This window comes from Arachis hypogaea, chromosome 19, assembly GCF_003086295.3.
Source record: "Arachis hypogaea cultivar Tifrunner chromosome 19, arahy.Tifrunner.gnm2.J5K5, whole genome shotgun sequence".
NCBI classification, from domain to species: Eukaryota; Viridiplantae; Streptophyta; class Magnoliopsida; order Fabales; family Fabaceae; genus Arachis; species Arachis hypogaea.
Window position 1 is genome coordinate 55,846,076 of NC_092054.1, and position 16,049 is coordinate 55,862,124.

Genomic DNA, 16,049 nt, shown 5'->3' on the forward strand with positions numbered 1-16,049 from the left:
TCCTACAGAGACAGCCGTGGCAGGTCAATCTTTCTTGGGTAGTCGAGTTCTAGTCCAACTTCCACCTGCCAACCCTGCAGTCTGTCTTTGTCCGTCAGAAGCAAGTCCCCATTACAGAAGAGACCATTCAAAGAGCTCTAGGTCTTCCCCCTATTTCAGAAGGTTTGGACGCCTTTCAAGAAGCCGCACTCAAGCGCCAGATGTACAAATTTGACTGGGACGCCGTTCTTAGAGTTATCGCACTACCTGGCAGCCGATGGATCTACGGATACCATCGTACCCGCCCTAAGGGAATCTCAGCTTCAGCACTTACCTTGGAGGCTCGCGTATGGGCACAGATCATGTCCCATTACGTCTTTCCAAGCACTCATGAGTCCTCCTTCACTGCGGACATGGCCGTTCTACTATGGTGCATCCTTACAGACCAGCCTCTGAACCTACCAAGACACATCCGGAATGCCATGGGACACGTACAAATCACGGACAACTTACCTTTCCCCACCTTGGTCTCAGATCTCGTCTCCGCAGCCAGAGTCTCCTTCAGAGCTGGGAACACCAAAGACATGCTTCCATGGGATGATTAATATGTCCCTAATGGGAAATATATCAGACCCTCAGCAGCCACTACAAGCCAGCCTATTGAACCGGCTGCAGACATTCCTCCTTTCGTACCACAAGCACCTACCACAGACCAACTGCTCCATCAGATACTCGAAAGGTTGGATCGGCAGGAACACAAAGCTAAGATGAGAGAGCGATGTAACAAGCGCCGATTCACATACCTCAAGGAGCTGATCATGGGAAAATTCAAGGACTCAAACACTCCGGACTCCACTTCCTTTACCAGCACAGGGAGTCATGATGGTCCCGACTATGGAGATACTGCTACCAGCCCACCCCTGTTCCTGACAGATGGCACCGAGGACGGTGCAAAGCCTTAAGTGTGGGGAGGTCGGTTAGTACCTAACTCCCGGAGGTAATTTCTCTTCCCTAAACACCAATAAATTAGGATATTTAGTTAGTTTTTCTTTTATAGAATAGGATAAATTGCATAGTAATAGATTAGTTGCATGCATGTTCTACTTGATTGAAAAGACAATAAGTTTCTTCTAAGACCCTATCTTTGGAACAAAATTCTACTGATTTTAATCAAAACTTCTATGTTAAATTTGCTTGAAGTTGTATTTGGAACATGATTTTTGAGCTAAAGAACACACAACCTGTGAAATTTGAGCCTTTATACATGGTTACATTATTTAACCATAATTATTTTATTCTTGTGTGTTTACTTCTCTATGATTGTAATCTATATTTTGTTTCATCCTATATGTCCAATGTTTATTATATTTATATGTTTGCATATGATTGAGGCCATTAATTGTTTAGCTCACTTATCCAAATTAAGCCTACCCTTTCAATTACCTTTGTTAGCCACTTTGAGCCTTTGAATCCCATTTGTTCTATATTTTGCCACATTACTAGCCTTAAGCGGAAAAACAATTATATATCCCAAATTGAATCTTTGGTTAGCTTAAGATAGAATTGTGTGTGCTAATTAAGTATGGGAATTTGTGGGAACAAAAGATAATAAGGGAATGTGTCATGATAATATAATGGAAATTTGGAGACCTACTCATGTGAAACTATAAGAATTAAAAATCTATGTGCATTGATAAGCTATGCTTATTTTTATGCTTATGAAAAAAAATATTCAATAAATAAATAAGGGGACAAAATTACCCCAATGCTAAGTTAAGAATTCAAGGATCAATGCATGTGTGATAAAATTAAAATAAAAAGTTGATACATGAGTATGGAATGTGAAAGGAATTTCTGGGTAGCTAGGTATGCATTCTAAAGTTATATAGGATATATATAGAGGTTAGGTGAAAGCTTAGGTTAATTAAAGATTCAATTTATAAGCTTACTTAGCCATATATGTATCCTTACCCTTACCTTGGCTCCATTACAACCTTGAAAAGACCTCATGATGTTTGCATTGGTATATTAAATGTTGTTGATTGGTTAGGAGAAGAACAAAAATTAGAAAGCATGATTAGAGAAGGATAGAGTGATCACCCTATACACTAGAGAGACTAGAGTGTACATACATCATCAGTGAGGGTTCAATGCTTGAAATTCTATGTTCCCTGTTTTCATGAGCTATCTTCTTGCATTTTTATCTGTTCTTACTGCATGAGAATTGAATTAGTGGAATTTGATTTGTAATTGTTTTGAAGAGCTTATTTACTATTGATTAAGTGGACAAGAATCATATAGTTGCATTTACATATATAGGTTGCATTGCATTGCATGAGTTTTACATGTTCCTATTCATTTATTTTATCTTCTTCAACTAAGCATGAGGACATGCTAATGTTTAAGTGTGGGGAGGTTGATAAACCACTATTTTATGGTTTATAATGTGTTTAATTGTGTGGTTTTATCATGATCCTTACCCACTTATTCATATGATTAGCATGCATTTATATTTCCTTCCTAAAATTATTACATGATTGAAAACTTGCTTCCTAGAGACTTTTAATTATGTATTTTAATTCTCCTTTATTCCATTCGATGCCGTGATCTGTGTGTTAAGTGTTTCAGGCTTTATAGGGCATGAATGAGTTGGATATTGGAAAGGAAGCTTGCAAAAAATGGAAGGAACACAAGAAATTAAGGAGATGACCAGCGAGAAGTGACGCGGCCGCATGGCTCACGCGACCGCGCAGAAGAGAGGAAATCATAGTGACGCGGCCGCATGGCTCACGCGACCGCGCGGATTGGAATAGCACAAGTGACGCGGAGGCGTGGACGACGCGCCCGCGTGGCAAAGCAAAATGCCGAATGATGCGTCCGCATGAATGACGCGATCGCGTGACGTGCGCGATCTGCATAATCTGCAGAATTCGCTGGGGGCGATTTTGGGCCCTGTTTTGACCTAGTTTTCGGCCCAAAAAAGCAGACTAGAGCTAGAGAACATGCAGAAACCAAAATAACATTTATTCTACACAGTTTTAGTTTTTAGATCTAGTTTTTACTCCTCCTCTAGGTTTTCTCTACACACATTCATAGTCCTTAGGATTTTTATTTCTATTGCTCTTTGCATTGGGATATTGAGAAGAGTTATTACCTCATCAAGACTTCGTCATTCTAGTTCGTTTTCTTTACTTGGCTTTACTCTTCCATGTCCTTTAATTTACTCAATTTTATTATTGGATTATTTTAGAATTTATTAATACAAGAGTTACTTTTATTTTTAATTGATTCCTTTGAGTTTTATTTATCATGTTTTTCTTTAATTCCCTTTCCTATGTTATGAGTTCTACATTCACAATGAGCGAATAGTTCCCTAACTTGATGGGGAGTTGATTGAAAGGAACCCTTGAGTTGGAATGCTCAAAAGAGAAATTGTAATTGGGTTTATTGTTGGATTGCCATCTAGTCACTAACGCCAGTCCTTCCAAGTAAGCGGATTGGGACTTGTGAATAGAAACAGCATTCCAACTTGTTTGACTTTCCCTTACCTAGTAAGGGATAACTAAACAGAACAACCTTCAATTATCAATTAATCTTGAGAGTACTGCAACAAGAATATGGCTTCCAACTAATTTACTCCCAGTCAAGGCTTTCATTTAAATTACTTAATTTCCTCAATTTAATTTTCTGTTTATTCAACTCAAACTCTTTTTGAAAATATCTGATTAATAAAATAGCACACCTTTCTACAACTCGTTGGGAGACGACCAAGGATTCATACTCCCAGTATTTTAATTTTAATTTTTGTGACAACCCTTCTAAATTGATAAGCGGATTTCTGGTTGGTTAAGAACTATACTTGCAACGCATATCTTATAACAATTCTTGACTCGCTAATTTACGCCACGTCAGTCATGCGTACGCACAAATTTAGCAACAAGAGAGAAACGTGCGTACGCATTCATCATGCATACGCACAAATTTGGTAGATCAAGGAAGTCATGCGGGCACATTCTTCAAGCATACGCATGTGTTAAGCAAGTTTCCAATGTTGTGCATACGCATCCATCATGCGTACATTCAGGCACAAACCTACCTTAAGAGGAGAGGGGGCACTTGCCCCATTGGAATTTTAAGAAAAAACTGAAAATTATATATATCTGTATATATTTATTCTTATTATGATGTTATTGTTGCCCTATAATAAATTATAGATAATTTTTTTAGAATTTATCATTAAAAAGTATTTTATTTAGTTAAACTTAACATGCAGTAGTATTTATCTTGTTAAATCTGATTTAGTATTAAAACTAGAAATAAATGAATCAACTCAATAAAAAATTATCCAGCCTAATAACTCCAACGGCATAAGTAATATCCGGCCTGGTGCAAACCATAGCATACATCAAACTGCTAACTGTAGATGCATATGGAATCTTCTTTATTTCTGCTTTTTCTTTCTTACTTGTAGGACATTGCTGTGAACTCAGTTTGAAATGACTAACAAGTGGAGTATTAACAGGTTTGGAATTACTCATGCTAAACCTCTCTAAAACATTCTTAATGTACTTTTGCTGCGACAACCACAGTTTCCCATTCTTCCTGTCAGTGATACTCATGCCAAGGATTTTCTTTGCAGGACTCAAATCCTTTATAGCAAAGGATCTGTTCACGTCTTTCTTAAGACTTTTAATCTTCTTAGTGTCATGACCAACAATCAATGTCATCAACATAAAGAAAGAGAATTAAAAAATCATCATCAGAGAATTTCTTAACATACACACAATGATCAAAAGAAGTCTTACTATACACATGACCTTCTATGAAGGAATCAAACTTCGTGTACCACTGCCTTGGCGCTTGCTTCAGCCCATATAAGCTCTTCTTCAACTTGCATACAAGGTGCTCCTTTCCTTTAACATCGAAAAGTTGGAGTAAGAACAATCATTAAATTATCAAAAGAATAATATAATAAAATGAGTATATAAAATATACTATACAAAATTATAAATTGTACCTTAAAAGGATCAACTTTGATGAAAAACGAAAAATACATTCTATGAAGTAATAAAAGAAGAATAATAAATTTAAAGAAAATGAGTTGACTCTCAGATTTAGGCTCATGTACCACAAAATCATATATTTGTTTTGTTAAAATTATATAATTTTATCATATCATGATTAGAATAATTATTTTTTTTATCATGAATAGAGTAATTGGGCCAACTTCATATCATTATCATACCATATTATTATTATTATTATTATTATTATTATTATTATTATAAATAGATCACCATTAAAGTAACAACTTGCCATTAATAAAATTATTGGATAATAAATAAGAATTAAAATTGTATCAATATAATTAAAATCAATATAATTAAAATGATTAAAAATATTTTCGAGTGATAATTAGTTTAATAATGCATTAAATATTAATTTTATATAATTATAATAAATATATTCTTTTAAATTAGTATAATTATATATTATTCATTAAATACTAATTGTAATATTGTAATATAATTATAATAAAGATATTTTTCTAAAATAAATTTATTTAGAGAAATATAAATTGGTTATTAATAACTGGTGCCATTATCATATAATTATGATATCATATTATTATTATTATTATTATTATTATTATTATTATTAAAATGATTAAAAATATTTCTGATTGATAATTGATAAGTAGTTTAATAATGCATTAAATATTGATTTTATATAACTATAATAAAAATATTTTTCTAAATTAGTATAATTATGCATTATTACTTAAATACTAATTATAGTATAATTATAATAAAGATATTTTTATAAAATAAACTTAGAAGAAAAAATAAATTCATGAGCAATCGACACCTCACTTCCATTATTAGTTAGGGAGAAACCCAATTTTAATATATTATAAGTAAATAGATAAGTAAATAGGTAGATAGATAGATAGATGGAATATTTTAAATTCATATTAAATTAATTAAAACAAATATAGAATCACTTTGACTTTTTCATTTATTATTTAACTTATAATTAATATGATATTGATTTCTATACAAAAAACTAAATAAAAAATATATTCCTTTATTCTCTTTCAAACTGTAACTTATATTATTTTTTGTGTCGAATCTTTTTTATTTTATTTTTTAATCAATTTTTTATTAAAAAGATATGATTTACATTGCAACACATATTTTACATTTATTAATATGTTAATAAAAATATAAAATAGTATAATATTTCTCATAAATTGCTGATGATAATAAAACTAAATAAAAATGCAACATTATATATAAAAATCATAATTTTTCTAGAGTTCATGTTCATATATTTAATTATATGGTCAAAATTTTTAAATTATGGATATAAAAGACGGTTGAGTTAAAGAAATAGCGAGAGAACTAATTAATCAAAATCAAAGTAAATAAATATATCAATATAAATATACAATAGTCTTAATTTTAATATTCATGTTACATAAAATTTTTTTAAGGAGATATTAGCATAATCAATCTCAATTTTTAGACAATAATTTGATATTTTTATTTTCAATTTTATTATACACTTTTAACGTGACGATCAATTAGTATATCCGGAAAAAATGCTATTTAACTATTTTTTTTGCCTATTTTTATATAAAATTTTTTTATTTTGTTTTTAATTTTATATTTGAACTTTAATTTTTATTTGCTCTATTTTAGCACATAATTAATGAATCAACTAATACAAAAATTAATCAAATAAAGGTACTCTAAATAAAATAAAATTTTTATTCAATTAAATAATGATAAATAATTTTATTAAATTAGATCATATTAATATGATCATTAGATAATAAAAAATATTAAAAAATAATATTTTAAAAATATAAAAATATTAAATTATTATTTTAATTTACTTTTTTAATTGATGACAACAAATATCTTGAATTAATTGAATTTAAAAAAAATTATATGCTAAAATTATTTTATTTATTTAAAAATATTTTGAACATAGAATAATTCAATTTGAGGTCGACTATCAAAATTAAATTTAATATTTTTAAATTTATATTTTCTAATAAAAAGATTTACTCTTAGTTATGGTCTTGTTTGCACGCCGTTAAGTTAATAAAAAAATTATTTTTTAATGAAAAATTGAAAAAAAAGATCTTTTTTATATTTTAGTGTATTTAATAAATTTTTAGTAGTAAAAATAAAAGCACTAGAAAATAAAAAAAAACATATTTTTTGAGAAGTTACAATTTAGTGCTTGGGCGCTATTAATTGATATATTTTTTTTAATAAAAAATCTTTTTTTTATTTTTTAGTGTGTTTGACAAATTTCTAATATTAAAAATAAAAGTACTAGAAAAATAAAAAAAAAAAAACATCTTTCTTGAAAAGCTACAATTTACATCTTTTTTTTAAAAGATTTTTTTTCTTAAAAAAATGTTTTTCATATAATAGTGCTTGTTTGGGTGCCATTATTTTGATAAAAAAAGATTTTTTTCAATTAAAAAAATATTTTTTTTTATTTTTTAGCGTGTTTGACAAAATTCTGATAGTAAAATTAAAAGCACTAGAAAAATAAAAAAAAATATCTTTTTTGAGAAGCTGTAATTTATATCTTTTTTTAAAAGATCTTTTTTCTCTTAAAAAAAGATATTTTTTATGTAATAAATAAACAAAAAGTACTTTTATGTTATTCTACCCAAACATAATTGATAAATAAAAAGAGTTTTTTGCATGAGATACCCAAACATAAAATTACTTTTACTTTTTCAATAAAATCTTTTAAAAAAAGATAACTCGAAAAAAGATATTTTCTTAGAAGCTTACCCAAACAAGCTCAAAAATAAATAAACAAAAAAGTACTGTTATCTTATTTTACCCAAAAATAATTAATTGATAAAAAAGTTTTTTTATATGAGATATCCAAACATAAAATCACTTTTATTTTTATAAAGATCTTTTTAAAAATGGCGTCCAAACAATTCTTTACATTTTTTTTAAAAGATATTTTTTTATAAAAAGATATTTTTCGCGTAATAAATAAACAAAAAAGTACTTTTATATGGTTATACCCAAACATAGTTGATAAACAAAAAAATCTTTTTGCATGACATATTCCAACATAAAATTACTTTTACTTTTTTATAAGATTTTTTAAAAAAGATAACTTAAAAAAATTTTTTTTTTCGAAGCTCACCTATATAAGTCAATAATTCTATCTAAAATAATTCGATATTCATTATTATTTATTTATCTAAATAATTCTAACATTGATAGAATATTACTTTTAGATAAAAAAATTTAAAATATATTTATTCTATTTCAAAAGTTTAAAATTATAAAATGTATATGATTTTAAAATTTTTTAATTGTTAATTTTTTCGGTTATTAATTTTTTTTCAAAATTCTATTCTGATTTTAAATTTAAATTTTAATTAACTTGATTGAAACATACGTCTAAAATCCACGAAAGATAAATAATAAGTAAATAAGATAAATAATAAGTAAATACCTCTCAAATTATACATAAATAAGATATTTAGTTTTATTTATTTATAAAAAACCCCTAAAAAATAGCATGACATATTGACTGCAACCGAAACAAGATTAGTTAAAAACTTAAAATTAGGGTTTTTATTTACGTTTTAAAATTTAAAATTTAAAAGAGAAAAGAAGAGGGATTTGTAAGGAAATAGAAAAAGGAAGGGTTAAAATTGGATTTTCAATTAAGATTGTTTTCTTTGTTGAAACTGATGGAGTTTGAAGACCCCAAGGTCCCAAACAATAGGGAGTAGAAGACAAGTACGAAGTCAGAAAGAGATCTCATAGTAGAGTGAGGTTTGTTCTAAGTTCTATTCTGTTTGGGAATTGAATCGAAAAGAGAATAGCTATGAGAAAAGGGAACAACTCTGGCAATTACCGAAACCCATGTCTCACTATGCACCAGCCTTGGGCCTCTCTTCTCGTTTATGGCATCAAGCACGTCGAGGGCAGGTCCTGGCCTTCTCCCATCACTGGTAAGTAACTAACTAACCTCTTTTTCTATAAAGTTCTAATAAGTAAATTTATTATTGTGATTTTTTATTGTTAAGGTCGTCTCTGGATTCATGCTGCTAGTAAGGTCCCAGATGAGTCCACTATCAAAGCAATGGAGTACTTCTACAAAGAGATTTATGCCATCAATGGCGTCACTGACATCAAGTTCCCTGAACACTACCCCGTTTCTAGGCTTCTTGGTATGCACCACCACCACCGCAACAACCCCTTATTCTATGTAATAGGTTAAAGAACTGTCTGCACCTGCTCTTACAGGGTATAAATGAGTGTTTTTTAGAGAATTCATAGGAACCAACTTTTAGTTAGCTTATATTAGCCAATTTTAGGGCTTGGTTTATAATTTAGGATTAATGGTTCATGATTTATGGTCTAGAATTTGATATAAACAAGATAATTTTTAAAAAATTGGCTGATGTTGGCCGAAAAGTTGGTTTCCTAACATTACTCTGTTTTATAATGCCATCCAATTAGATAGAGTCTTGTAAAACTTGTTTTGTCAAATATTTGGGATACAACCATGCTTCATGTATCCAAAAATTCAGCACCATTCAGTGGAATACATATTTGGTGTTCAAGAAAAACTTTGATTATGGTGCTGTAAAAAAATTTGATGATTTTGCTATCATAAGTTTGATTATTTTATTATAATTAGTTTGATATTTTGTTAGCTGATTATTTTATTGGAAAAATATGTTAGGCAACATGCTGCATGCATAAATATACAAAAATATATGATGACTGATTTGGTAGCTAATTTTTTGTTTCAATATAGCATTGTTGTTTGCCATATGACAGTACTTGATTGTTTATTAGTGTCAAACTTTCTTGAAACGATGGAGTGGCAGGACATAAAAATAAAATCCATATATTGTATTAGCTCAACTTTTATTTGAATTTTTTTTTATCTCACACTTGATTGTTTGATGCAGGATGTGTCGAAGTTGTTGGCTGTTTAAAGCGTGAGGAGCTTGCTGGCTGGGACATGGTTCCTGAAGGGGTACTAACTACCAACCCCTTTTTTCTAATTGAATTTGATTCAAAATTATTCTGATTATATTGAATAAGTTTATCACATTTTGCACTCAGGTAAGGCTAGAAGCACAAACTGATTACTGTTGGCTATGTGAACAACCACAGGTTGGTGCTGTTCTGTTATTGTTGTACTGTGCAATCCAGATCATTGTAAATTGATAACTGTTCTTTCTTTGCTCAACAATGTGTATTTTTCTCTGCTATTTATACAGAAATTGTTGATTCCTTTTGAGATGCGGGGATACCAAGGTGTTTATAACTTGGAGAGGAAGGTAATACTAATATGGTTTAAAATATCCACATAATTTCTGAGCTTTTTGTTTGAATGAATGGAGATTGATTCTTATTTTTTTTCCTTGCTTATTTGAAGATCCATGATGCTGCAGTTAGAGGTTTATCACCAGTGAAAGGTCCATTGCCAGTGAAATTTCCACTTCCAGATCCACGAGATATGTTTTCGCTAAAGCCAGGTTGTATTGCCACGCTTACTCCCAATGTAAAAGCAGCTGAAGTGGACAAATCATCAAGTATAAGTGCAGCCATAGCTGGGGCACGAGCAGCAGCTACTCAGTTCTCAAAGAAGGATCAGAATTCCCCTAGCACTTCTTGGAATAATACACATGAGGAGACAGAAAATGCAAGATCTTATAATTTACGATCACGGACAAGATCTATGCCAAAGAATAATGCATCACCCTCTGAATTAACTGACAAATTCAATAATGGGGCACTGCGATTGAGTCAAGAAGAGGATAGCAGTTTTGACAAGAGTGAGGGAAGTAGTTCGGATAATCAATCATCTGTTGCTGATCTGCAGCCACCCACTAAGGTCTGCAATCTCTTACTATGTGTAATTGCTTTTGTTACTTTTGCACATCCGTAGCAACATGGAGGCTAGACCTATATGATCTCTTGCAAAACTCAAATCTCATGCCTAGTTATGGAATTACTCTTATTCTGTCATTAGTGAGTTTCTTTCAACAGAGAAAATGTTTAGAGTTTAGGTACTGTTAAAGAGTTTTTATTTTTTTATTTTTTTTAGCGTAAGGAAAAAGTTCTAAACAGGTTTTTTCCTCCTCCAAAATGCTTTCCTATTTATCTCAGATTTATTTAGGCAGATACTTTAATTAATAATGCACGTTTTCCAACAGAAGAGAGTTCCAATAATTGAGCCATTGTATATAATACTTTTTTGCGTAAATATCATTCTCATAATGAGGAATTTGATCAGGGGAGTCTGGAATACAGAGAGAAAAGCAATCGAGACAGGTATGAGGGAAGAAGTAAGGACAACCAATCTACTGGTATAGAATCTGATTCAAGACATTTTCCACGTCCACCATCTAAGGTATCCCTTTCTGTAAATTGATCAATATATATCTTTTATTTTGAACTGTTAAAATATATTAGCTTCAACTTGTAGTTACATGACTCGAGCAAAACATTGTGGAAATAATTGAAAAGAACAGAGAAGAAAGAACCTACCTTTCTTTTGGTGGAAGACTAAACATAGTCTATATATTTTCCTTTTCAAAAGGGACAGTGCATAAATTATGGCTAGTATATGAACTTTGTGATGGAATTCTTGATAATCTACACCGAAGAGTGTCTATTTATTAGTTAAAGATACACTCCTAATCATAGTGGCGAAATTTAGCCTAATATAAAATCGACATAAAATCAATATGAAATATATCTAGAAATTTTATAAGCAATACAGTAATGCTAGGTGAAGTAGGATACACCAAACGTTCTTGATCTGCTTTCTTCTTATTGCTAACTTGTTGCTGTTTTTTTTGCATTTTTTTGTTTCTTCTGTGTATCATTATTGTTATTGTTGTTGTTGTTATTATTATTATTATTATTATTATTATTATTATTATTATTTCTGTTTCTCTCCTTTTTATTTTGTTTCTTTTCCCTTCTTTTTCTTCTCCTCCCTAACTCCCTTGGCATGTTTCTTCTTCTTCTGTCATTTATATAGAATTTTTGTTTTTATCAAAATATTTCTGTTTTTTTCCCCAAAAATTTCTGCATTGATTTTTAAAAATTTTGGTTTGAAGATTTTTTTTCTGTTAATAAAAAAGAAAAAATATCAGTAACTTTTTGGGGACTTGGTTACAAAGATACTTGTTCACCCAATATTGATCTAATCCATAATATCCTAAATATATTCTAACACTTTGATGGTAGTATATCAATGGAATCAACATTAGTATATTCTATACATTTGCATCTTGGGATCAATTAACATTGTGGATATTTGATTCTAATTCTAGAGTAGATTGTTTAATATATATTTTTTGGATTATGATAAACCAACTCGCAAGGCTTGTGTGAATTCTGTTATTATAATATAATAAGTGATGTTGATTTCTTTCCACTTTCGTTTATACATCGGTTAGACCATTACCTTTTTTGTGTCTCTGAATCTGAAGTTGCTTTAGCGATTCAAGAAAATAGAAACACACTGCAATCCCAAATAAATAGATGTTCGATATCTTGTAGGACATGCTTAGTGAGGCTTTCTACGTGTGTGCAGTTAAACGAATATATTAGTCTTGTTTAAATTCGCTTAACACTGGTCATTAAAACAATTCATACTTTACCATAACAGAAGTCTGAAGTATCTGTATCAGAGTCTTTTTACTTCTGATTTCTTAAATGCGACACAAATTTTGACGATAGACAACAGAAAATGGCAATAGCATATAATTGAATTAACTATTACTTTTATCTTAATTGTTAGATTTTTGCAGCAGCATTGATAAACCTGAAGCAATGATCATGGAGCATGAGTGAGGATTTGTAATTTGGTAAAATGGATGTTCTCATTGGATGCTAAAGTATGTAAGTCTGTATGTTTCAACAGTTTTATTTAATTCTCATTGGATGTTCTCATTGGATGCTCGTTCCATCCACTTCAATGTATAACACCTTTGGTTGTATTAGTATTTTTTGTTTTCAAGATTTTGTGAAAAAAAAGTGAAAGCAATTAGATCATGTTTTTGTTTTTGTATTCGTCTATTTACTTTTTCTTTCACAAAATCCTGTTAACTAAAAAAAAAAAAAGATGAAAACAGGAAAAAACTGAAGTCGAAAATAAAATCAGACAAACCTTAGGTATACAAAGCTCATGTTCTTGTATCGTAAAGAAGGAAATTCTAGCATATAAAAGTAGCGTAGCGGGATTGCATCCAACCATTTAAACTGTGAAGTGTGAACTGCATAATGTTGAGAAGATATTTGCATTTCCTGACCCTTAAGACCAAACACTTTGCAATGATGACCTTGAAGGTCAAATATGAAATGCTATTTATTTGTTGGATTTAAAATCGATGATTTGGGTATTAGCTATATAGGGGTTCACTTTTATGCAAATTATGGTTTGGAAGTGCTATTAAACAAGAAGAAATACTTTTATGCTTCTAAGAGAGTTAATGTATGTTCTAATAGCAACCATAACTACTCAGTTTTGTTTATAATAGTTACTACGATTTGTATTATAAACCCAAATCTCCAGTGAAGAAAATCCAACCGCTTTCAACAATAAATCTTAAACATTAGCCGTAAGATTATAGATGTAGAGAATTACCTCCGCAAATTATAAAACGAATACATAAATTAAAATAAATACAAAAGATTATGTGAAAATGGAAGAATTAAATAGATGATTATATACGTAAAAATAAAAGTAAAACAAATAAGAAAATAAATCGAATGTTAAACAAGTATACAACAGAATAGCCAATGAAGTATAACTCAAATGGCATAATCTCTCTATACTCACCAAAAAGGTTGCGGGTTCGAGTTTTCTTATCTTCAATTAAAAAAAAAATATACGACAGAATAAATTATATTATATCACAAGACATAGTTTAATTCTCATTAAAAAAAATTAGTGGAGGTCAACAAAAATGGTTGCGTTAGGAAACCAACCAAGAGTAGCCAACTAGAACCAACTAGTTGAAAAATAAGAGATCTGTTATAAAAAAGAAAAATAATTATCTACTATCCTAATTTTTCAAATTTTAAAACTAAAAATATAAATGATTGGCTTGAGTTGACTTAGGTTGTACTTGACTCCCGAGACTTTTTCTAACAAAAATTGTTAATATTAAAGACGAAGAAAAAAGAGACCTTAAAAAAAAAAGGATAAAAAGAACAATATAGACCATAAAAACATCCCATTTATTTGAATATAGAGCAAAAAGAAAGAGACATGACAATACAAATATCAATCCTCCTCATTAACTATGAGTTTTTCGTGTTCTTTAGGGAGGCTTGAGGAGTCCTCCTTACGAAAACCACCAAGTAAACAGCAGGATACACCACAACAAATATAAAACCATTTATTAAATGCTCTCTAACATTTATTTATAGATAGAGCGAAAACACAGACATCGGTTAAAACAAACATTAAATGTGTATAAATTATCCAAATAATTTTTTGTGTGTATAACTGTCTACTAAAACTTAAGAGAGAGTGTAAAATTAATCTTATGCTATTATATTCAGCATTTTAAACCTACACAATCACATTGGATTTGATCATTTGATAATAATTTGCAAAAAATATCATTATTGGTGAACCCTAACATTTTCATCACTATGTTAACCACTAAAAACGCAAATCAAGAATTTAAAAATAACTAAAAATTAAAGTTGTAAATTGTGAGAAACAATAAAACTAAAAAAATTATAAATATTCAAAATAATAAAAGAATTATACAAATTTATATTCTCAACTGGTGAATCCTAAAATCTACATCACTAAGCTAACCACAGTAAACACTAATAAATTTTGCTTCTTAGTATATTTAATTATTAATTTTATACTCCTATAGTAAAAAAAATTAATATTATATACTTATATGTTAAGTTAATATACACAAATACTAATTGTTTGTAAAAAAATATAAATATTAGATGCACCATAAAAATTGGATTCGGTGACTTGGTTAAAAAATTATTTAAATAATATCGATGAAGCAAATGATTTATCTAAAAAATATTAGTATTTTTTTAAAATTATATAACTTAAGAAATTTATAAAATTATAACAAAAAAATTATAAATTAATAAAAATTTTCTATAACTTTTTAATTAAAAAATTAATACTGAAATTGTACACTGTGCGTGCAGTAATAAATATTTTTGATGAGTACTTCTTAGTATATTAAATTATATATTTTAATAAATAAAAAGATTAATTATTTATAATTATATCTTAAATTACCATACAAAAAACTAAAAAAATGATACAAATACTTATTCTCAATTTGTTAATCCTTAGATTTCTATAGTATATATTTTGTAGAAATAATTTATAAATAATAGCTATATTTTAATATGTTTATACAGATAATTTTAGTTATATTTTAATATTTTTTATACAGATTATATAACCCTAAAATTTGCTTTTAATTGGTACCAGTAAATTTTTTTGAGTCGGATTTAGTCTATCTTAAGGTGTCAATCAATCATATAAATTCTATTTGTTTCTTCTCAAGATCAAATAGAAACATAATTATGTATAGATTATCCAAATAATTCTTCTTTGTGTACACCTATTCACTAAAATTTAAGAGAGAGTATAAAATTAATCTTATGCTATTATATTCATTATTTTAAGCTTAAGGAATTACATTGACTTTGACAATAATTTACAAAATCATAATATTATTGGTGAGACTGAGCCCTTAAGTTTTCTTCGCTAAGTTAACCACCATAAACACAAATTAAGATTTTAAAAATAATTAAAAATTAAAATTATAACTTGTAAAAATTAAAACCCTTGTTTTCAACTGATAAATACTAAAATTTACATCGCCAAACTAACTACTGTAAACACTAATAAGTCTTGGTTCTTAGTATATTTAATTATTAATTATACCGTCTAATAGTTAAAAAATTTAACATCATATACTTATATATTAAGTTAATGTACCACAAATACTAATTGTTTGTAAAAATAATATAGAT

The 16,049-nt window shown here is 29.0% G+C and overlaps 1 protein-coding gene across 3 annotated transcripts; it reads left to right on the forward strand.

The window, feature by feature from the left end:
* Window positions 1–8,608: 8,608 nt before the first annotated feature.
* Window positions 8,609–13,067, forward strand: LOC112777622 (uncharacterized). Of its 3 annotated transcripts, none has more exons than XM_025822003.3 (8): window positions 8,609–8,992; window positions 9,068–9,211; window positions 9,962–10,029; window positions 10,119–10,169; window positions 10,277–10,336; window positions 10,435–10,893; window positions 11,296–11,412; window positions 12,814–13,067. In XM_025822003.3, the coding sequence occupies exons 1-8, from the start codon at window positions 8,866–8,868 to the stop codon at window positions 12,847–12,849; spliced, it is 1,062 nt and encodes a 353-aa protein (XP_025677788.1). In that variant the 5' UTR covers window positions 8,609–8,865; the 3' UTR covers window positions 12,850–13,067. The 3 variants fall into 3 exon arrangements, with proteins under 3 accessions (XP_025677788.1, XP_029151816.1, XP_072083508.1); XM_029295983.2 differs by having other exon boundaries at window positions 12,824–13,067; XM_072227407.1 differs by having other exon boundaries at window positions 12,827–13,067.
* Window positions 13,068–16,049: the final 2,982 nt, after the last annotated feature.

Coding starts and splice junctions, on each gene's coding strand:
- LOC112777622 (XM_025822003.3), top strand. CDS start 8,866: ATGAGAAAAGGGAACAACTCTGGCAATTACCGAAACCCATGTCTCACT. Junction 9,212..9,961: donor CCCCGTTTCTAGGCTTCTTG/GTATGCACCACC, acceptor TGTTTGATGCAG/GATGTGTCGAAGTTGTTGGC. Junction 10,894..11,295: donor ATCTGCAGCCACCCACTAAG/GTCTGCAATCTC, acceptor GAATTTGATCAG/GGGAGTCTGGAATACAGAGA.